This window comes from Cornus florida, unplaced genomic scaffold (genome assembly GCF_030987335.1).
Source record: "Cornus florida cultivar Cherokee Brave unplaced genomic scaffold, ASM3098733v1 CherokeeBrave_3.0.0_Hap2_Chr08, whole genome shotgun sequence".
Taxonomy (NCBI): Eukaryota; Viridiplantae; Streptophyta; class Magnoliopsida; order Cornales; family Cornaceae; genus Cornus; species Cornus florida.
The window spans coordinates 98,189,454-98,212,669 of record NW_026775578.1 but is presented as its reverse complement, the minus strand read 5'-3'; the positions used below and the strand labels follow the sequence as shown (position 1 = coordinate 98,212,669).

General features: G+C 37.4%; 1 protein-coding gene across 3 annotated transcripts in view; it reads right to left on the bottom strand.

Annotated features, from left to right (window-relative positions):
• Window positions 1-23,004, bottom strand: part of LOC132268306 (uncharacterized) — a 40,689-nt gene extending 17,685 nt beyond the window's left edge. Inside the window, exons 1-11 of one of the 3 annotated variants that reach the window (XM_059769143.1) lie at window positions 22,589-23,004; window positions 21,858-22,499; window positions 20,930-21,130; window positions 20,505-20,816; window positions 17,401-17,525; window positions 15,483-16,661; window positions 7,664-7,805; window positions 7,399-7,558; window positions 7,116-7,279; window positions 6,385-6,470; window positions 3,230-3,329 (exon numbers count right to left, since the gene is read on the bottom strand). In XM_059769143.1, the coding sequence (XP_059625126.1) occupies window positions 3,230-3,329; window positions 6,385-6,470; window positions 7,116-7,279; window positions 7,399-7,558; window positions 7,664-7,805; window positions 15,483-16,661; window positions 17,401-17,525; window positions 20,505-20,816; window positions 20,930-21,130; window positions 21,858-22,499; window positions 22,589-22,774 (3,297 nt within the window). In that variant the 5' untranslated portion in view covers window positions 22,775-23,004. The remainder of the gene's footprint in view (window positions 1-3,229; window positions 3,330-6,384; window positions 6,471-7,115; window positions 7,280-7,398; window positions 7,559-7,663; window positions 7,806-15,482; window positions 16,662-17,400; window positions 17,526-20,504; window positions 20,817-20,929; window positions 21,131-21,857; window positions 22,500-22,588) is intronic. The other 2 variants (XM_059769142.1, XM_059769141.1) reach the window with 2 other exon arrangements.
• Window positions 23,005-23,216: the final 212 nt, after the last annotated feature.

The following is a 23,216-nucleotide window of genomic DNA, read 5'->3' as shown; positions in this document are numbered from 1 at the left end:
GGCGGGTCCTGGAAGGTCTCACAAAATGCACTAAAGCCCCAGTGCAGTATCAATATACACACACATGTATGAAGATGCCCCACAATATGATATGAATGACAAACATGCCTATAATTAAATAAGTAAAAGTGACCTTCATGTTCTAGGGTTTTTTTTTTTTTTTTTTTTTTTTTTTTTTTTTTTTTTTTTTTTTTTTTTGTTTCTTTACTTCAAATGCAACCTTCAAGTGTTCTAGTTTTGGTCAAGTCTCAGTTCCTCCAAAAAAATTGGATGGGCCCTTTGACTCAATGAGCCAATATTATCTATAAGTCATCTAATGTATGCCAGAGAATGTATTAAGATTCGAACCAACCATCAAATCTCAACCCTTCAAACTTCATGTTGCACATGATGAGAAAGGCGTTGTCAAGCTAAGTGATACAGACTGTGTGAGGCCTCAAGGAAGAAGAAATATGAACATAAAGTTTTTTTAAATGGTCCAAGTCGTCTAATGTATGCCAGAGAATGTTGAGATTCAAACCAACCATCAAATCTCAAACCCTTCAAACTTCATGTTGCACATGATGAGACATACGCTGTGTAATATTTCCAATTTTTACCATTTTCCATTTTTTGGAATTTTCTGTTTTTACAAGGACATTTTAGTCTTTTCTCGTTTTACGTGCCGGACACCGTGTAGTGTGCCGGGTGTGTCAGAGAGTTGATTGGGGCATTTCCTTAAGTTCAGCGCACGTGGAAATGCAATGGTCGCCATTTCGGCATTTTTCATTTTTCGGGCCGGGATGTTCCAAGTGGGAGGATTGTTGTGTACGAGGGTTGTGTCACGGGTCCATTGCATTTCTTACATTATTATTTTTGTGCATAGATTATTTGTTTATATGTTAATTGGTGTGGTGGTGAATTAGTTATTGTATATATATAAATATATATAAGCTTATGTTATTAAAGATAATTATAAAAGAAAAAAAAAAATGGTGGGACCCGCATGATATTAAAACACTTGTAATGGCTTTACAGCCATTACCTTCGGCAGAACCACTTCTGCCCAGTTCACTCTCTCGCTGAAATTTTTTTTTTTTTTTCCTTCTTTTACAACTTCAAACCTTGATTACTCTCTCATCCTTTGGAATTTTTGGGTGCCGTTTGCGGCAAAACGGAGAGCTCGTTGAGATCTATGCGTTGATATAAGCAATTCCTTGTTTGGTGCACTCTAAGGATTTCGAATTTTTGGACCCATTTGGGGGTTTTTGCATCTAAGTGAGGTAGAGGTGTTCTAATTCACTCAATCTTTGGTTCTTGTGATTCATTTTCCTATAATTAATGTACAACATGCTTGAATGTGATTATTCTTTGGAGAAATTTCTTTAATGGTGTATATTAAATTTGTATATCCATGTGGGTTTCTATGTGAAAGTGATTTGTGAGTAGATAGTTGTTAAAATGAATAGAGAATCATGCTTAAATGGTTGTGCTTTAAATTCTTATATTTAATGGCTAAAATTTGATTATTTATATGCATGTTGTTCTTCCATGAGAATTATCCTGATAAGCTTGTAATATTTGTTAAGAGTTGATTTGCATGATATTACGGCATTGAGATGCATGAAGCATTCATGCATTCATTGGGAAAGAAAAAGGGGAAAGTATTTTAAAACAAAGGAAAATGTTTTTGGGAAATGATTTTTGATGAAAGGTTTGTGAAAACCGGACGCCTAGGAGGCGCCTAGTGGTTCGGGGTGTTAATGTGATCTAGAGGGAGGTTGAGCTACCTAGGCCCAGACGACGACATGGAGGTGCCATGTGGTCGGGGAAAGCTAGCCAATCCTTCCCTCGTGGTGCCATAAAGGTGCTATGGGCTGGATTGCATTAACGATTTGGAACGGTAAAAAGGAATTGTTTTGAAAACGGGGAGCGACATTGGCATGACATTGCATCTCATTAGTATATTTAGTGTATAGGTGATTAGATGATATTTGGTTATATGCTGGTTATGGTGTTATTGATATATATATATATATATATATTCCCTATGGCATGATCCCGTTTGCCTTTACCTATTCTTCGTATGGATTCACGGGGTCATAAGAAGTGTGTCTTAGACACTTCCTATTGAGCTTATGCTCCCCCATTTATTATTAACATTTTTCAGGATACAGAAGGGAAGTGGCGGACGACGCTCCTCCACAAGGTTCGATGGGTTAGTGGACTGTTTTGACATATTTTGTAGTTATGATCTCATTTTATTATTATCGCTCTTACTATTTTTTAAAAAAAACTCTAGGATGACACGCATATTATGTATTGACGTAGGAAAGGACGGTAGTGTCCTTAGTTGACCTCGAGTTTGGATAAGGACCCGGTTAGCGATTCGGACCCTCGAGTTCGGGTCGTTACACGCTGTCAAGCTGAGTGATACAGACTGTGTAAGGCCTCAAGGAAGAAGAAATATGAACATAAAGTTTTTTTAAATGGTTCACTTTCAGGACAGGATCCACTAGGCAACTTAGTGTATTTGAAGAATTAATGATATTTTAATGTCTCAACTAATTTTCCTACATTTAGGCCAGAATGGAATAAGAAATCTTTATGCTATGTTTGGTTGGAGGGGAGGATTGAGGAGGGATGGATGAGAGGGGGGATAAAAGGACTTAATCCCTCCTTGCTTTGTATTGTTCTATCCGCCCAAAATCGGGGCAAGAGGGGAGAGAGAATGGATAATCATCACAAATATGTAATTTCCATTTTTAACCTTCCCAAATTTGAAATGAATATTAATTTTAAAAATTTTATATAATGAGGGTATATTAGTAAAAAGAATATAAAAAGTCTTTCTCCCTTCCTTCCAACCAAACCAAAAAAAAAAAAGTGCCACCCCATCCACCCTTTCTACTATCCATTCCATCTAACCAAACAAAAAGTGAGGGAGACACCTTCCCTTCCCTAGGGATGCCTCATCCATCCCTTCCCCTTTCCCTTCCATCTATTGTTCCATCCCTCCAACCAAACGGAACATTAGGGATATTTTTAAAGTTATAGTTTTACTTAGAGCCAAGGTAAAACTAGGAAGAAAAAAAAAAAAGAGAGCCAAGGTAACCTCTTAATAACTTGCCACTTGAAGCTACTTGCAAGACACTTGTCACCTAACATAAATCTATTATGTAAAATGAAGTTGAAAATTAAAACTAAAGATGATATGTAATTTAAAAAGTGGGAGCAAGTGGCAGCAGACCTTGTTCTTAAGAGAGCATAACAACCTGCACCAAGATATATGTGATAACTGTGATAGGACATACTGCTGCAATGTAGACACAAAATAATTGACCTGGTGCCTGAAATAAAAGAGTGACAAGAGATCATTGTAAGTACATATGTCAACCAGATTTTTGCCAACTATAATGGGCACTCTCTTTCACACAATGGAAATTCAAATGGAAGGTAGATTCCAGTATTTGTTATCGTAAATTTTACATTCTCCCTCTTTTATTTTTTTTTTAATTTTTATTTTTGGAGGTGGGGAGGAGTTTTACATTCGTAACCATAGGCTCTAATATTGAGTTAGTAGAAGGCTCAATTAGACCTAGAGGAGGGTGAATAGGTCTTTAAAACTAAATAATGAGCTTTAACCAAATTTTAAATTTTAAATTTCAACTATCAAAATTGACAGAAATTTAACTATCAATGAACAAGCATGTAAAACTAAAAGGAGTGCAGTACAAGCATGTAAAACTAAAAGGAGTGCAGTACATGCATATCCACACATGAAGACTGATTTACGTGAAAAAACTTGTAGGGAAAAGCCCACGAGACCTAGTCTAGGCAGATCAAATCCACCAATAGAAGAAAGGTATACATCTAGGTTAAGCAGACTCTAACCCAAGAAAATCCTAGTACCTCTGACCTAGACTCACACTGACGCTCAAATCAAGATCCCTTCCACTGCCTAGGGCTGCAAATGAACCAAGCTGCTCATGAACAGCTCAGGCTCGTTCATTTAGCAAACGAACCAAGCTTGAACACTAGTTTTGAACTCGTTTAATAAACGAGCCGAACCAGAACAAAGTTAGGCTCGTGAACAAGCTCGTTTATCAGCCATTTATAAGTTTTTGATCCAGCCCATAGATGTGAACAAATTTGATCCATTGAAATAATAACATAAGCCCATTTGTAAAATACATTACTATTATCTAAATGAAAAGACCAAGAAAAATTGGCCCATATTCATTTTAAAGAACCAACTGACAGACCAATTTATTCTAACAACAAAACAAACCCTAATCTTATTTCATTCTCTGCAACGATTAACTGCCCCATTCTGCCCCTCATCTTCCATTCTTCTTGTCATTCTCTGCAACAATAAGCGATGACCAGCCTCTCCCTTCGCCGGCCACTTCAATATTTTGTATTCTTTAATAAATTAATTGCAAAAAGAGAATGATGCACAGCTGTTGATGATTTCAGACAACCTCAAGGTATGCTTACATATATAACTCAATATATATTGATTTATTTGTGTTATGTATATACACTAATCTGTTGTGAATTATATATACCTAAGATAGCGTGAGTGTATATATGTGTGCACAAATGAGCACGAACCAAGCCGAATCCGAGTTGATATTCTGATAAACCCGAACTCGAGCTTAGCTAGGTCGAGCTTGCCCGAACACGAGCCGAGCCAGGGCACCTGCCCGACTGTGGCGAGCCAAGCCCGAACATGCCAAAGCTTGGCTCAGCTCTGCTCATTTGCAGCCCTACCGGCATTGGCATTCAAGGAATCTTCTCCTCAAGAAATCCGCTCTTCAACCCATGATATGATCTCCAATAACTAGTCGTCCAACCTTCATGTTTGTTGGGTGGAAGTTGTTAATGATAAATGTTCAAGTGTTCAATGATACTCCTTACTTTAGAACTCAATCACACAATGTAATAGGGCATTTATAAAAAACCTCACTTTTGATTGAAAACTAACGCTCTCAGTCTATCTCACAATAGTGTAGTTGTGTCTCTTCTTTTTTCTTTTCCTTTTTTTGTGTTTAGAGAACCCTAGAACACCTTTTTATGGTAATATAGTATTAGGAGTGATTAGGAATTTTCTTTATGAATTTAAAAAGTTTAGAAACCTTTTTAGACATGGAAATGCATATTTTACCGATTTTGGCTTCTGTCAATCGATCAACGTATCAATCGAAACTTTCTGGAACAAGTTCAATCAATCTAGCTGCAGGTAGACTAAGTAGATTCACTGGGGAGGGTTGAGAGTTTCTCTCTCTAAGATTTTGTGAGTTTTACTTTGATCTTCAACCCTCTCTCGTAGAATTCTGGTCAAGCTTCAGCAGAGATAGTCGGCATTGGTTGATTGCTCCTTTTTTTCTGGATTGGTTCTTCTATTTTGACCCGCGGTGCTTTCCCGGTGATTATCATTCTTTTACTACTCAGATTTGTTGCGTTCTTCTCTAGTTCTTTATCACCAGTTACTGTTGAACTGATGGAGAAGCTTCTTCTATTAGAAACTGCAAAGGAAACAATTGAGGTTGCCAATGGTTCTGAGCAAGTTTTGGAAGAACATTTCTCTCTAGGTATTGAACCTAGTCCCATGGAGGTTAAAACAGAAATATTGAAGCTTTGTTTACAAGAAATGGAAGAAGTAGTCTCTCAACTCAGAGTTGCTCCGCAGAATGGTGAATGTAATGGGGGTATGAGAGGCTGTTTGGGTGGTCAGAGACTCGGAGCTATTCTGGTGCAGGGTGTGGTGGCACATTTGTAGGTGGTGGCTACAACGGTGGTGATAGAGGCTCAATTGTTGATTCAAATAGTGATTTTGGAAGCTATGGCGGCATGTTGAATAGCAGTATGCAGGAAGCCAAAGAAGGGTAATTCTGTCCTAACCTCAAGGGAGGTTGACTACCACATTTAACCAAAGTTTAAACAGATGGTGCAAGTAGCAATCCCCGGGGGAAGTTAGGGTAATTTACGCCTAATATCTAAGGCTATTTATGAAGGTTAGTTAAAAGTTGATTTTGTTCCTTCATTGAATATGACAAAACCAAACACTGGATTGGATGAAATATACTTCCCAAGACATTGCCAAACATGTCCAAATATTAGAATTGGAATATTTATTACCTAGTATTCTTAGGTATCTCTATTGCTGACAGTCAAACACACAAGGCAGACCAAAGTGTTTATTTGGCGTTTTAACTGATTTCAAACTCTACAGATCTGGCTGTCCCCTTCAATACCATTTTTAGCGTTCATAAAATGAAGTCATATAACCAATTTTGAAGAATACAAATATATGTAAAGCTCAGAAAATGATACCTTGAATAGATAATTGAAAGAAAACACAACTCGAGAAAAATTTTGAATGCAAAACGTGCTGCATACCTCAGTTTCATTAAGGTGTTGAAATGGTGCAATTCCGATTTATGTTGTTCAGAAAGTCGATTCTGATTAACTAAATGCAATAGATCCTGTTGACCAACATTCAAAGCATATTAAGTACCTTATAACAATGTTTTACAAGTACTTTAATTTTCCACACTTAAATGAATTATATTTACCCCATGGTGACTGAAGTATATGGGAATTCAAAACATTTTAAACCTATAACTAATTATTTCACGGTAAACATTTATAAAGTAAACCCAGTTCTACGGTCACAAAAAACTAGACAAAACTTTTAGAACAATTTGTTAAAACTCATAAGCACGAGATCTCAAAGTTAGGCTTGAAAAGCTTGACTGCCAAATGCAACCAAAACAAAAAACAAGAAAAACAAAAAGCAGAGAGAGAGAGAGAGAGAGATGCAGTTAGCATCTATCATACATGCAGCTCTCTGAACCGATGCTGGAAAAACAAAAACAAAAACAAATCACAGATTGTTCTCAACCATTTAATGCACAACATTTTACATATGATAGTTGCGACTTGCGAGAGGCTTACAGAAAACAATCAACTATGGTGATCATCCCGGTAAGGGACTGTAGAAGTAGGCGTTGCTGATAGCCTGTTACTTTTTCAGGTGTAACATATTAGAATTCTGATCAGCGGGTATACATGCATATGTTGATATTATAAAAAATGAACAAAAGAGTCCAGTTCCTAAAAATCCTTACCTTCAATGAGAACCATACTTCAGTTAAAGTAAAAACAGCAAGTTTGACTTGTAACAGAAAACTGAATATCTCAGCATAAAGTTTCAGAGCGCCTGGGGTCAAAATGATACTGACCGGCCAATCAACTCTATAACCCAAACCTAAAAAATCAAAAGAATGGACTCCTGCAATACACACAAGAAAAATGAATTTAAGAACACAGATACACATTCAAATAGGGATTAGAGATAAGAGAAAAACAAAAAGAAACAAACACAAATAACAATTGCAATAAAGAATGTACCGATTGCAGAGGTTGAAAGGGGCATCGTGCTGTGTCCTTTAGTGTACACAAATAACCGATCCTTGTTATGGTCTCTTTCACATGAAGACCTTTGAACTGACAACTCAAGCAACCCCTGAATTTCTGATATGCTATGATCTGCCTCTGTGGCATACCATTTCTGGTCGCAGAATAAGAGAAATAAATGGATCAGAAGGAATGATAGTTGCATAGAACCAAACAATTAAAGGGAGATAACACCAAAGTGATCAGAAGAAAGAAATACATGACGCCAAAGAGACATGACAAACAAATCTGCCCAGTCTGCCAATTCCATAAAATGGTACCGCCGCAGAGCCAGCAAATGTTCTTGCAAACTAAAGCCCTCTTCCAGTAATTTAATAGCCAACTTGCTCACATACTTGTATCTGGCATTGTTAAAGGTAAAGGCACAACTAGCATGAAATGATTGCTCTTCCAACACCAAGAACATGAGTAGGATGCCATTTTTCAAGTGAAAATATATATATACATACATACACATATATATCTGTGTCTGTGTGTGTGAAAGGAGAGGAGAACAATGAAAAAATCAATATCCTTGCAATCAGACATCAGTTTGAGCCACAAAATGCTCAAGAAGATGCCCAAAGTTGGAATGACAGGATTCTAACTCCTGACAAGGCATAGAAGAGGCTGTTCCTCCAATACAAAACTGAAACCTGAGTTCAAAAGTTTTGTGCATAAAAAGTACATGATTAAAAATCCATACACCAGGCCGCTTTTTTTCTAAAATAAATCAAATAAATACAACACAAACCCTTCCAAAGCCACCTATCAGAAAATTCAAATCTTAGGAAAGATAACCTTGAAAAAAGAGAGAACTCCAATGGTGGGGCCGATGCAATGCTTACCAAGCTAAAAAAGAAAAAAGAATTTCTAAGATGTCACTTCACCATGAGGAGATAAGTAATTAGAGGATTCTCCCCCTACTTTGCACACACTATATAACCCTACTTTGCACATGATTCATGCATGCCCACAGTTGAACGTCTTCAGGGCTATGGTTTAAACCAAAACTTTCTAAGCGAAGCGTTGGATGGAAGGAGAGCTACGGATAAAATTATTAGAGCACTGATTTTTTACAATAGAGGGTGCAGCTTGACTGACTACAAATATCAAGAATATAGGAAATGAGGCAGACATCATTCAAGATGTTAGCTAATAAAGAATTGTTTTTCAACACTCAAACTAGTTATCGTTTACAACTGGAAGTAAATTTATAATTCAATAGTTGGAAAAGGTAACGAAAGACTAGGCTAATAACACAATTCAAGCATACAAAGATAATACATTTGGATCAACAACTCGAATGGAAACACTCTCGTTGAAAAACGAATCCCTAGAATACTTTACCCAAACATAGACCACACTAGAATTTGACTTTACTCCCCCAGACTCCAAAGAAAAGAATAAAATCAAACATTGACTAACAAGTTTCTTCAAGGGGTGGATTTTATTCCCTACCAATTAATTGAAGGCCACATTTAGTTCTAACAGTAGAATGCAAAAAATATCCAAATTCACCGGGAACATTTGAAACCTTCCAAGGTATATATTTATGAAACACTAACCAATTCATAGGCCCGTTGACAGTTTGAAGCTTGATACAATAAAAAAATCAATGAGGTGATCCTTGTCCTTTTTCACATCACTCAAACTCAACCATAGGAAGATTCTGAAGCGTGTCAATATTTTCAACTACCCTGTTAGGATCTTAAACAGGAGGAAAAAATATAATATCAATATAGTCATGTTCTGCAAAAATATCATGTATTCTAGATATTATGGATAAGTTATTCGTAATACTTGCAAGGGTGGAGTCACAAATATCATGTACAATTAAAATTTTTAAAAATATAAGATTATGAATGCATTTTTCTTGAAAATATGATTAAATATATAGAGATATATATATTGGGAGCACGTCTATCATGAGGACACTATCACCAAGTTGAAACCTTGAATGTTAGATTCAGAAACTGACCTTTACAGTTATAAGAGAGCAAGCTTAGTGAGAGCATTCTCATCACAACTTTTTCCTATTCTTAAAACAACCTAAATAGAAAGACACGTTAACTTAAAAAAAAAAAAAAAGGAAAAAACAACTTAAATAAATAGAGACGGAAAAACTAATACAAAAAGGAACAAAAAATATAGAGAGGAACACACTGGCAGCCGATAAATGAGGTCGCCAAGTGCAGAGCACCATTTCTTTTCTCTGTTGAATTCAAATAGATATATATATGTGTGTGTGTGTGTGGTGTGTGTGTGTGTATTTGAATGGAGCAAGGATTACCGACTTATGCAATTTTCTTTCTCTAGATCTGGATTTTTCTGAAGCAAGAGCAAAAAGGTCGTCAATCGACTTTGGAGGCGCCACATGTAAGTTTTTTTCTCAAACTCACCATTAATAACTATTAATAGGGGAGCCATAAACAAAGTTTTCCAAAACCATTTTTTTTTTCTTTTTTTTTTGTTATTTGGGGTGGGAGGTCTAACAACTTAAGCTTTTAGAATAAATGATTGTTAACATGGTTTCAAAGCAGGCAGGTCCTAAGTTCAAACCTCACGGTCTTCACCATCATCCTGATAATTAAAATTGCAACACGTGTTGGACCAAAAGAAAGCGACGTGTGAAGGATTCAAATATTAAAGTTACACCCTCTCTAACAGTTTAAGCTTTCAGAGTAGATGGTTGTTAACAGTTGCAAACATACTGTTGAAATATCTATATCATTATTATTTTTATTTTTATTAGCTGCTTTCAGCCTTTTATTAGATGATTTATGTAAGATCCCTATTATCATAGGATCACGTAGATAAGATCCCCATAATCATGGGATCACATAGATTTTGGCATATTTCCTGTTTTTCTTTGATTTGGTTTCCTTTCTTTGTACATTATTCTTGTATACAAATATAGCTCTTGGCTCTCAGTTTAAGTAAGCCAAAACCCAAAACTTCTTCTTTTTGGTATCAAAGCAAAACAAAAACCTTCGCCTCTCCATCTTCCTCCCCAACACCACCACCTTCTATCTCCCTCTCTCCATTTTCCCTCACCTCCGGCACAACTCCATCTCCTCCCAGCGCTTGCGCCAGACCCCTCGGGTAACCCTCTGTTTTTTACTCCTTTTTTAGGAGAATTCCCTTAGGTTTTTTATGACCTAAGGGTCCTTCTGGTGTTTTTTTTTCTTTGTGGGCTGCCAGTGTTTGTTCGGTAGCATATTTGAAGGAAAGCGCCGATTTTCCCAGCCTTGTTTTTTTTTCTCTTTCCTCCTACTTTGACGTGTGGACTAGTCTTATTTTGGTACTATGACTGATTCTAGTAGCCAAAAGGACACTTTATCCTCGATCCAGCATACTTTATCTTTGGCACATCATACTCCGGCACAGCGGGTTACTAGTGTGCTCTTGAATGGGCGCAACTTCGTATCTTGGTCACGTTCTCTTCAACTCTATATTGGAGGAAAAGGGAAAACTGGTTGGTTTGTGGGTCTAGTCAAGGAACCGGAAAAGATGGATACTAAATATATTGCATAGGACATAGACAAGTGCACAATTCTGGGTTGGATCTTCAACTCAATGGAGGAGCGTATCTAATAATATGTTCATGTTTCACACTTCCGTTTTTCACTATGGCAAGCCCTTAACAAGATGTATGCCCATTCCCGCAATGACACTCATATCTTTGAACCCTATCAGGAGCATCTCAGGAGACACTCAAGCTGTCAGTATCAGAGTATTTTGGGTACTCCAGTCTAGGTGGAAAGAATTAGCACAATACCTCTCTCCGATTTCTCTGAAGAAGCTTCAACTCTTTTGCTCAAGAGACTAGACCGCCAGCATACCTACCAGTTTTTTATGAGTTTAAGATCTGATCATAAACACCTCTCCTAGTCCTGATTTATATGATGCCTTCGTTACTGTTGACCATGAGGAGCATAGACGTCAGATCTCTCAACCAGTAGCTTTACCAAAGACTCCAGTTGATCAGATGGCTCTTGCTGCTAATTCTAGACTTTCAGAGGGAAAAGTTATTTGTCAACATTATGAAGCCACGGGTCATGTAAAGTATCATTGCTTTAAGCTTCATCCCAAGCCAAAGCAAAAAAAATTTCGCAATCGTCCTTCTAACCGTAGCCGCACTGCGCAGTAGCCGATACTATTAGTGGGTATACCACTCCACAGATTGTTGTCCCTCCTGCTTCAAGTCCTCCAGACCATCTTTTCACGACTTCAATCAGTTACAATCCCAGATTGGTCAGCTTCAGGAGCAATTCAGAGCTTTATCTACCAAGGCTGGCTCTTCTATTCCCACGGCTACTATAGCTACAGGTACTCTTGCATTTCATGTCAAAGCGGGAAAACCTACTTGTGTTCTGGATTCCGAAGCCGATGGATCAACCACCAATATTCGTAGTAAAGGAGATGTTCATATATCCCTTGATATTATTTTGCCATCCGTTCTTCATGTTCCTGCCTTTGCATTTAATCTTCTATTTGGTAGCAAACTTGCCAAATCACTAAACTGTGCAGTGATTTTCTTTCCTCATTACTGTGTTTTACAAGACCTGTGTTTGAAGAGGATTATTGGCATGGGATATGAGCACGATGGGCTCTATTACTCTAAGGATCCTCCACCAACACCTCCTCCACTTGCTTCAAGCCTTCAAGCCTCTGTTCTTCCAATTTCTAGGTCTTAAAATTTTTCTTTTCAGGCTTTAAATTTATGGCACGCTAGCCTCGGGCATGAAAACTTTCAGTATATATGTCTGTTTTTCCCTTCATTAATAACAGCTTGTAAGGATAATAAGTTTCAATGTGAGATTTGTGAGCTTTCTAAACATACTAGAACCAATTATATTTCTCATATGCATCGTGCATCTAGTATGTTTGATCTCATACATTTTGATGTGTGGGGTCCTTCTCCTATTACTGCTTTTTCAGGGCATCGTTATTATGTCACATTTATTGATGATTATTCCCACTGCACATTGGTATATTTACTTGAAAAGAAATCTGAAGTTTTTCCCTTGTTCACTCAATTCCTCCAAATGATCAAAACTCAATATAAAACTGTTGTTATGAATATTAGGTCTGACATTGGTCGTGAATATGTTTCCAATGAGTTTCGGTCTCAACTTAACCAGCAGGGTATTCTACATCAACTTACTTGTCCATATACCCCTGAACAGAATGGTATGGAAGAGCATAAAACCGCCAACTAATGTTAGTTGTTCGACGTCTTTTAAGTGGTTTGAATGTGCCAAAGTCATACTGGCACATGGCGGTTCTTACAACTACTTTTCTCATTAATCGTACCCCTAGTAGAGTATTAAATGGTAAGGCCCCCTTACAAGTGCTTCAACCTAATATTACTCTTTCTTCCATCATGCCTCGGGTGTTTGGATGTACATGTTTTGTTCAGAATCGTAGCCCATCTCGTACTAAACTTGATGATAAGGCCATTAAATGTATCTTTTTAGGATACTCTTCAATGTCAAAAGGTTACCAATGTTATGATCTTGTACACAAACACATGTATCACTCTCTTGATGTCACCTTTCATAAGCATACCCCTTTTTATGGTTCTAACACTATCTTGCAAGAAACTTCTACTCCTGATCAAGAGGTTTCTCCTCTTATTCGTCCTCTTCCTATTTTTCAAGAAGAGTCTTCTCTTATGGTTTCCTCACCCCCTTTGCAGGTCTATTCTTCGCCGCCCTCGTGCTCCGCCTCCACTGCTTTCATCCTCCTCAGTTACAAGTTCAAGTACATCTCCTCTCACTCCTTTACATTTCCCTAACCCTGTTCTTAAGTCTCGGTATCCCACTCGGGACCGCAAACCCCCTTCTCGATTTGGATTCACTTGTAGTACTGATCATCCTATTTCACAGTATATTTCATATAATGGTCTTTCGGAGTCTTACCGATCCTTTCTAGGCAAACTTGATTCCATTTCCATTCCCAGAAATGTCTCTGAGGCTCTCCGGAATCCCAATTGGATGTCTGTTATGATGATAGAAATGGATGTTTTGCAGCAAAATGAAACATGGGAGCTTGTATCTCTTCCTCCTGGTGAAAAGACTGTTGGTTGCAAGTGGGTATTCATTGTTAAATATCTGGCCGATGGCTCTATTGATCAGTATAAGGCCCATTTGGTGGCCAAAGGGTTTACTCGGATTCCTGGTAAAAACTTTAATGATACCTTCGCTCTAGTGGCTAAATTGACCTTAGTTCGTTTGCTTGTCTCCCTGGCTGCCTCTCATAATTAGTCTCTTCATCAGCTTGATGTGAAGAATGCTTTCCTTAACGGTGATCTTCTTGAGACTATTTATATGGATCCTCCACCCGGTTTTCGGGCTGAGGGGGAGTATGCTTGGGAAGGTCTGTCGATTGCGGAAGTCTTTCTATGGGTTAAAACAATCTCCCAGAGCTTGGTTCAGCCGCTTCAGTGATGTAATTCTATCCATGGAGTTTGTTAGATGCTATTCTGACCATACATGTTTTATCCACCGTTCCTCTACTGGTCAATGTATCATTCTTCTTGTCTATGTTGATGATATCATCATTACTGGCAATAACATCCCTAGGATTGCTCAAGTAAAGCTTCAATTAGCTAAAGCTTTTGATGTGAAAGACCTTGAGCAGCTCAGATTTTTCTTGGGATTTGAGGTTGCTAGATCTAAGCAGGGTATCTCTTTATCTCAAAGGAAGTATGCCTTGGATCTTCTTCGAGACATGGGTATGCTTGGGTGTAAACCTGCTTCCACTCCTATGGATCATAATCTAAAGATCTCAGTTGAGTCTGGAGATCTTCTTTCTAATCCCTCGCAGTATTAGCACTTGGTAGGAAGATTGATTTATCTTACCAACACCCGTCCTGATTTGGCTTTTGCGGTTAGTGTTGTGAGTCAGTTTATGCATGCTCCTTGTACAGCTTATATGGATGTGATATATCATATTCTTTGATATCTTAAGTCATGCCCTGGACTTGGAAGTCTTGGATTATTCTATTCTTCTGGCAGGCAGGTTGGGCTATCCTGTTTCACTGATGCAGACTATGTTGGGTCCAAGACTAACAGATGTTCCACATCTGGCTTCTGTACTTTCTATTAAGATCATCTTATACCCTGGAAAAGAAAGAAGCAACCTCTAGTTTCAAGATCTTCAACAGAAGCTAAGTATCGTGCCATGGCCCAGGGTACTTGTGAGATTCTCTAGCTTCGATCTTTCTTGGAGGAGCTAGGGCTAAGTGAAAAACAGTCCTCAGACTTGTTTTGTGATAATAAGTCGGCCATCATGCTTGCTTTAGATCTGTTCTTCATGAGAAGACTAAACATATAGAGGTGGACATTCATTTTATCAAAGAGAAGGTTCGTTCGGGAATTATCAAGTTGTGCTTTGTTCGGTTCTCTAATCATTCAGCAGATGTGTTCACCAAATCCGTTGGTCCATCTTTGCTTCATTCCTCGATTACCAAGCTGGGTTTGATTGATATCTTCACTCCAGCTTGAAGGGGAGTGTTGAAATATCTGTATTATTACTATTTTTATCTTTATTAGCTGTTTTCAGCCCTTTATTAGGTGTTTTATGTAAAATTCCCTATTATCATGGGATCACGTAGATAAGATCCCCATAATCATGGGATCACGTAGATTTTGGCATATTTCCTATTTTTATTTGATTTGGTTTCCTTTCTTTGTACCTTATTCTTGTATATAAATATGTAGGCCACACATGGAAAAGTTCATAAAAGCATACACAAATTTATATAGTACATTAAATATATCTCAAGTAGCATGTTTGTGACAGCACAATTCACAGTCAGCTCAAAAGATTTATAAAGTAGATGTCAAAGCAGAAAATGATGAATTAAACATGGTCAAATTACAAACATACAAATCATATGCCCCAGCACAAAGTAAAGTTCGGTCCAGCGTGACAGCCTAATCACTGAAAAACAAGACAAAAAACAGGAAAAGGAAACACTATATTATGATCAGATAACATGTTTCTGTCCAGAATAAAAATAAGGATACTGAAGCAAGATTTCCTGCAAAAGGCATTTGTCTATCACAAAATCAAGTGGAATCTCATATATAGCTGCCAAATTCTTCCTCTGATCTCTGACAGAAAATTTGGTTGTGTCATAGTCATCAGAACGATTGAGTATACTCTCCCAACCACTCCCACCAGATACATTTACTAAGATCTCATCTTCATGTTTTAAATTCTTTGACTCCATAGGTAAATTACCATGAGACAGTGCCATCCAATCAAGCAAGACCTCGCTATTATTGTAGGCTGCTTCATCATGGCAATTGCTCACACCAATGGCAGCAGAAGCACCAGAGTTCTTGATAATTGTAAGCTCAGGTTGAAATTGATGTTTGAGACCAACTTTTTCCACATATATCTTACACGGGTCCTCTACAGATGAGAAGTCAAAACAAGAAAAAAGTTTTCTATGGTCTGCAAAGCATCCCTCTCCAAGCTTGCTCATCAGGCCATTTTTACTCAATAATGGGTTCATACTAAGAAAATCAGAATGGTACTTAGACTTCCATGGCTGCAAAATGAATGAATTGGATGAAGCATGAGTACCATTTGGTAATTGATCACTATTAGTGGCCTCTCCAGTTAAATCATTTAGAAAAATATTGCTAAAATATGACATATGTTTCTTCAAGGCTCCCATCTCTCTATTGCTCACTTTCAGCGCACATTCAAATGGATCTAACCTTGTGGCATCGCTAGACCTTCTGTCACCATCAAATGGATTCTTCACAAGGCCACCAAGCAGCTGACTATCCATATCTCGAATTTCAAGCTTCTGTATAAAAATTGGTTCCCCTGACCCAACTAGCAGTGAATTGTCACTCAAGTTTATTCGCTTGTGATAAAAATGTATAAAATGCTCAAGTGGATCTGTTCTTTCACAAACTTCATGCGAATTGCTTTCCACAGGATATGACATATCACTTTGGGAAGGTTTCTGAAAACACTCATCAACTGGAGTACTTGACAAGGAGCTTAAAATTGATAAATATTTTTGTTTGGGCCCAACCATACCATTAGGAAACTGATTCAATTGCTCAGTCTCATTTTCATCTTCGGAGATATTTGAAGATGAACATTCAGATGACTCAATTAGATCCTCCACCTGAGATAACTCATCAACTTCACTATATGTCTCTGAATCCAGAGTTTCAACAACCCTGAGAATTAGGAAATATGAAGTGTAAATAAATATATTTATATATGTGTGTGTGACTGTGTGTGTGTCAACAATTGAAAGGAGAAGTGACAATCACAGAAAAGATCAAGAAAGCAGGCTGAAACAATCAAGTGGAAATAAATACATCAATGTAAATGAATAGTACGCTACTGTCAGTATATCCTGATATTGACACTCACAGGAGCACAGTTGTTAAAGACGCGCATAGGCTCCGAAAAGCCCCAGACTCATCAAGCTCAGCTAGAGCGCCTCAACCTACTACAGGTCAGGCCGCTTCAATCCAGCTCACGCTTTTTAGTAGGCTACAGGCTCAAAAAAGGCGCACCTTGTATTTTTTAATCATTTACTCGTATCATTTCTTTTTTATTTATTGACTACTAAACTAAAATGTTCTGCATCATATATCATATTGTTTAACCTTATAAAATATTTGACAAAATTCATAAATTTATGGTTCACTACTTGCATTAACTGCAGTTAGTGCTTGATTCTGAATATATATAATAATGTGTTTAAACGTGCATTATTATTACACATGCACCTTACTTGGATCAGGCTCGCGCCTTATACTGCACCTTGCGAATAGGCCTTTGGCACCTTAGTGTGCTTTGAGCCTTTAACAACTATCAGAGGAGAGATAAATTTTAAACTGCATGCAGATCACCATGGCAAGAACATGCCTGCACACACACACACACACACACACACAGAGCGCTTACACATTTGAATCTCTTCTATCTGCTGAAGGGTAAATCAAGCGGTCATTCATAGCAAATGAAGATGGAATATTTAGACTTCCTCCATTGTCATCAACAAGGACAGGCACATTGACACATGAAACTACCTGGAAAAAAATAATTTTACATGGCAACTAGGAAATCAGACAAATGCCTAAAGCAAATCCTGACAAGAAGAAGTTAGCAGGTAAACATGATTATAACTGATTGACCATGAAACAAAGTTTTCCCCTCATTCTTTTAAGAAAATGCAATCTTCTAACTTCCCTTTTTTCCAAGAATTGACAAAGTTCCAGGTACAAAATAGCATGGCAATGGCTGTAACCTGAAAGTATGTGACGCCAAACATTTATGAAATTTATAAATCTAAATAACCTAATGAGCAGCTTGTTTCCCCTTCACACTTCAGCAAAAAATGTACTAGAGACTATTCACTGTTATTCAATTATATAGAGTACTAAATAAAGACATTTATAGTTTTGCAAATTTAAGCATATGTCATAGAATCACACGCACACGCGTATACTATTGTTGAAATTAGTGTTGAAAGAGAAGGAAACAGAGAAGACTATGTTTGGGAAATTTTTAGAGTGTCCTAATCTCCTCTTATCTTCTATACATATAACAAAAATAGTGTTACAATAAAATGATCAACATGCCATGATAAGAAGTACAAAAATAAACCTATATATATTCTAACACTCCCCCTCAAGTTGGGGTTATATATCATATAATCCCAACTTGGAACAAATAACCTTTAACCGATTATGACTTAGAGCTTTAGTAAACATTTCAGCAAGTTGATCTTCAGACTTAAAAAATGGTGTAGAGATGTCTCCACTCAATATCTTATCTCGAATAAAGTGATAGTCAACTTTGATATGTTTGGTCCCCTCATGAAATACAGGATTGGAGGCTGTTACGAGAAATGCAACGAACCCAAGAACAAATCACAAAACACGACAGAAAAATAAACACGCCACAAACAAAGAACATAAAGATTTAGCGTGGTTCGACACAAGTTGCGTCTACGTCTATGGTGAAGATTCGGCAAAAGGTTTCACTATACGAAAATCAGCGGATTACAAGTTTCAACTCCCCAAGCCCCATTTCTCCCTCTCACTCTCTTTTCTGCAATTTTTAGTCTCTTAATATCCCCCTCCAAACCCTAAATGCCCTTATATATCGAGATGCAAAAAGAGAACTAACAAGGTCCACACAAAGCTCAATCATCAGGTTGAAAAATGGGTTGCAACGGAACATCACAGAGGCAATGAGAAAGGCCGTTCGGTTATCACAAAACAATGGAATAGGAGTTTTGACTATCAAATCAAATTCCTCAAGAAAATGGTGCAGCCACGTGTACTCAGTAGAGGTATGGACCATCGCCATGATACTCAGCTACCACTTATGAGCACATTTTATATCATGATTATTATCCCTAAATTATATTTACTAGTCCTTATTATTAAATAAGTTAGTATGTTTATGTAAAATGTTTTGTTGTTAGAGATTGTTGGTCAGTTGTCTTGTGATTGTGTAGTATTCTATGCATTTTCATGTGCAATGGGACAGCAGATTGCTCCAGCATGTGCAGCAGATTTGGTGCAAAAGTCGGCAAAAAGGCAGCAGATCTCAGCTTGTGCAAGTGGCCTTTCATATTAGCAACTTGTGCAAGTGGCCTTTCATTTCAGCAACTTGTGCAAGTGGCCTGAGTTCATTTGGCTATTTATAACCTATTGCTGCTCAAAAAAGAATAGGAGAAGAAAAGAAGGGGAGAGCTAGGAGTTCAAACACTGTTCTTGCATGGTTTTGGGGCTGTTTTACACTTTTACAGCGGCTGCTACTTCTTCTTTTCCTTTGCTTATGTTTTCTTTCTTTTGTTTGTTTAAAGTGTTAGTTATGTCATTCTAATTCCTCAACTAAGGTTGAGGAAAAAACCCCATAAATGAAATAATCTTCTAGTTTAACTTTACATAATTCCCTTGATTATGCTTTTAATGTTTATGATTCTTTCTTCATATGATTGATTGAAATTTAGAACTTTCACCGTTAATATCATGTATTCTTGGTAGTTAGAAATTCTATATTCAATTGATCAATGCTTGATTTCGTAGCTCTTGATAGTAAATTTCGTTGATCTTAAGTTTTCCATATTTTGAATATATATATTACTTAGAATACTTGTAGAGCAAGAAATTTCTATTCTCTAGTTACAAGCCCAATTCACCTATAAATAGAGGTGGTTATTGTAAACAAAATTTAGAGAAAATGTAATGAAAGAGATGTAGCCCTTTGGGCTTTGTGTGTTGTGTTCTTCATGTTTAATTTATCTCTTCAACTTTTATACCTTTCAACATTGTATCAAAGCAGGTTTATCATACCCTACTCTATACTATACTCGTCTCGGATCTTCAGATCAACTCGTCTCATCTCATATCTTCGGATCAACTTGTCTCGGATCTCCGAATCAACTCATCTAAAATTTACTCATCTCAGACTCTTGACTACTTCATATTTAATTTCAAGTTGGACACTTGGTTTAAATCTCCGTGTACCAACTTGAAGGGGGGTGTTGAAAAAAAATTATAGGAGTGATTTAAGCCCTTAAATCACTCCTTGACAGAATGTTAAGGTTGCTATACTAGGGCAACAAGTTGTTGCCATATTTGTATTTGACTTTGTGTAATTCCTTTATATAAAATACTTGTAGAGCAAGAAATTTCTATTCTCTAGTTGCAAGCCCAATTCACTTATAAATAGAAGTGGATATTGTAAACAAAATTAGGAGAGAATGTAATGAAAGAGATGTAGCCCTTTGGGCTTTGTGTGTTGTGATCTACATGTTAATTTCTCTCTTCAACTTTTATATCTATCAACAACAAGCATTGAAGAATAGCAAACTATTATAATGTTTATCCCATCTTGATCTCCATTACAAGCGCAAGACAGGGAAACTAGTTTAAGTGAGCAACCATATATTTTACTATTAGTTGATATAATAACTAGAAAACACAATACACTTTTTTTTTCATTGATAAACATGATGAACATTACAAAACAGCGAACTCCTATGATGCAAATACCTGGCGGGATCTGATCTTCAATTTTGTCAAAAAGTTTTCAAGCTTTTCCAGTATCATTTTGTAATATTTGTTCCTTTCGAGTACCATAGCTTTTATGCTTTCCTTGTTAAAAGTCAATGGAGATTCATAATATGGCCGATTGTTTGAGAAATCACTCCATCGAGGAAGGATATCATCATAAACATGGTTCCCAGTACCAACGTGGTTACACAATTCAAGCAACTTCATTAGTACTTCAAGCTGCTGACCAGCTCTGAAAAGAGGAATCAAGTAATCTTTTAGAAAACAAGGAACAGCAGCTCCATCTCGCTCCTGAAGGAAAAATTGACAGATTGCAAGAACAACATAAGAGAGATAATAAAGAGTATATTACATGGCAAACATCCTTAAATCCAAGGCTGCTAAATTACAACAGATAGCATTACCCTAATAGTTGCCACAAGGAAGTCATTAGAGATTCCAGAGTTACCGGGTGGTGGTGGATTATCGATATATTCTACTACAAACTCCTTATAAGGATCATTGATCTCTGCTTTGTAAATCCATGATCTGATAAATCCAAAATATGGTTCACATGACCGGAGAAAGATAAACTTGAGCAAAGCACAATGGACAGGATCAACAACCTACAGAAAAATACCAAAAATAACTGATCAAAGGAACCACAAAGAAATGACAAGAAAAAGAGCATTGATGGTTTCAAAAACTGTAAAAAGTTACTTAGTTCCAGTCAATGCACTACTTCCCCAACTTGAAACTTAACATTTTCAATCACCAGAGGTGATTAGTACCAATTTCAAACATCAGCAGAACAATAGTTATGTATCAGAATATTCATAACTGCATAATTGCCCTTGGCTCATTGCTTTATTCTAAAATATGAAAAATAAATAAATAAATAAAGCAAAATTTGTGCCCTTTCGGGTGAGACAATGCTACAACAACTTTGTGGATTTTGTTTATTTGGTTAGTGTCCTCACCTAGATATTTCTGCTACCCAGTAGGGGGATTAAGGTTGCAGCAAAAAAATCTAGTTTAAGAGCAGATAATCTACATTAGAAAATGGATTATCAAGTGAATAGGTCACTAACATAAAGGCTAGAGAGTAAAATTAACAAACATAAGTTGATAAATAATTAAAATCTACATTTACCAAGGCCTTGTGGCCTAGTGGTATCTCCTCTACATCCCAAATTGGATGCTGAGGGTTGAAGTCCCCATAGGGACAAATGGGTGCGTGCATTTCTTGGCAATGAAAAAATAAATAAATAAATAAAATCTAGAATTGCTAAGCCAAGCATCAACAGTACATCAAGAAGGAATGAAAAGTCTGTAAATAGCCAATTTGCTAACCTGCAGCAGCGTATACAAATGTGTGAGCAGATCTCCTCCTCTTGGGAAATTACAAAACTGAAGGTTTGCTTCAGTGACCAAGTCCTGCAAAGATGATACCGAAAAGCGAAGAGCAAGATCATGTACATTGCATATATTCCCAAGAGCTCCAATTTGAGTCCTCAACTCCAACGAATGCAGGTAAACCTCCAATAGTGTAATTTCAGAATACACTGTGCTTGTGAGACAGCCTACCCCAGAAGATGAACAGGAAGACCCATCAACTGTCTTAGACGAACGCCTCAAAACCACTGATGCATATAATGTGTCAAGTGCACCAATGTAACCCTCTAAAACCTTTCCAACAGCAACAGAAAAAGCCTGATTCACAACACCATTTTGGTTTCCCGCATTAAAATTAAAATTTGTAAAATGGTCCAGAAATTTCCGGAGCAAGAACACTACACAGCCAAAGAAGCCTATGGATTTGAGTATGTTTCCTAAAGCATGAGTACTGGAAGACCGTGTCCACAGACTTGGAATCCGATGGAAGGTTCTGTCAGAAGGATCGCAACAGAACGCTGAACACAGCTTTTCGATACTCAAAAGAGACGATTCTACACCATACAGTGCATTCATCGCCAACCTCACCAAACTCGCTTCCTGCAATTAACCCCAAAAAAACTGTTGCATTGTCACGAAAACATCAAATGAGTTCAATTTTGGAAGATTTACACAATAATTTGACTTACGGAAACAATTGAAGTGTCGTAGAGAGAGAGTCCGCGTCTAGAGAGAGGAGAATGAGAAGTTGAAGCATCGGAGAGAGAGAGACCGCTTTCGGAAGGGATCGATTCCCAAGGTCTGGGGTGTAGAAGTAACGGATCTTCCAACTTCAACTTTTCAAACAACGATGCGAAGTTTGTATCAACCGCCATTGATGAGTTAGGTTAGGGGTTCTACTTCTTTCTGTTTTGAATTCTTTGGTGCCACTGCCAGTCCTCCACAGAGTAGTAGTGTTGCAATTAGAGACACAGGAATTGCAGAGAATTTGGAAGAGTAGGAATCGTTTGGTCCATTTTGCCTCCAAATGTATTGAATTGAAGTTGAACCCTCCGCTTCGCACTTGAAAACCAATTTTTTTTTTTTTTTTTTTTTTCGTGGTAAAAGTCCATTGTTTAACCTTAATTATTTAACTAAAATTACTTTATAAATTCGCGACTCCTTTTTGATTTACTACAGGCACGGATATGTGACAATTCAGCAGGGGTGCACAAAAAAATCGGAACCGTGAGAACTGGAACCAGAACCGGAACCGTGAGAATCGGAAACGAAACCGTGAGAACCGGATGTTCGGGTTCTCACAGTTTTGGTCCCCGT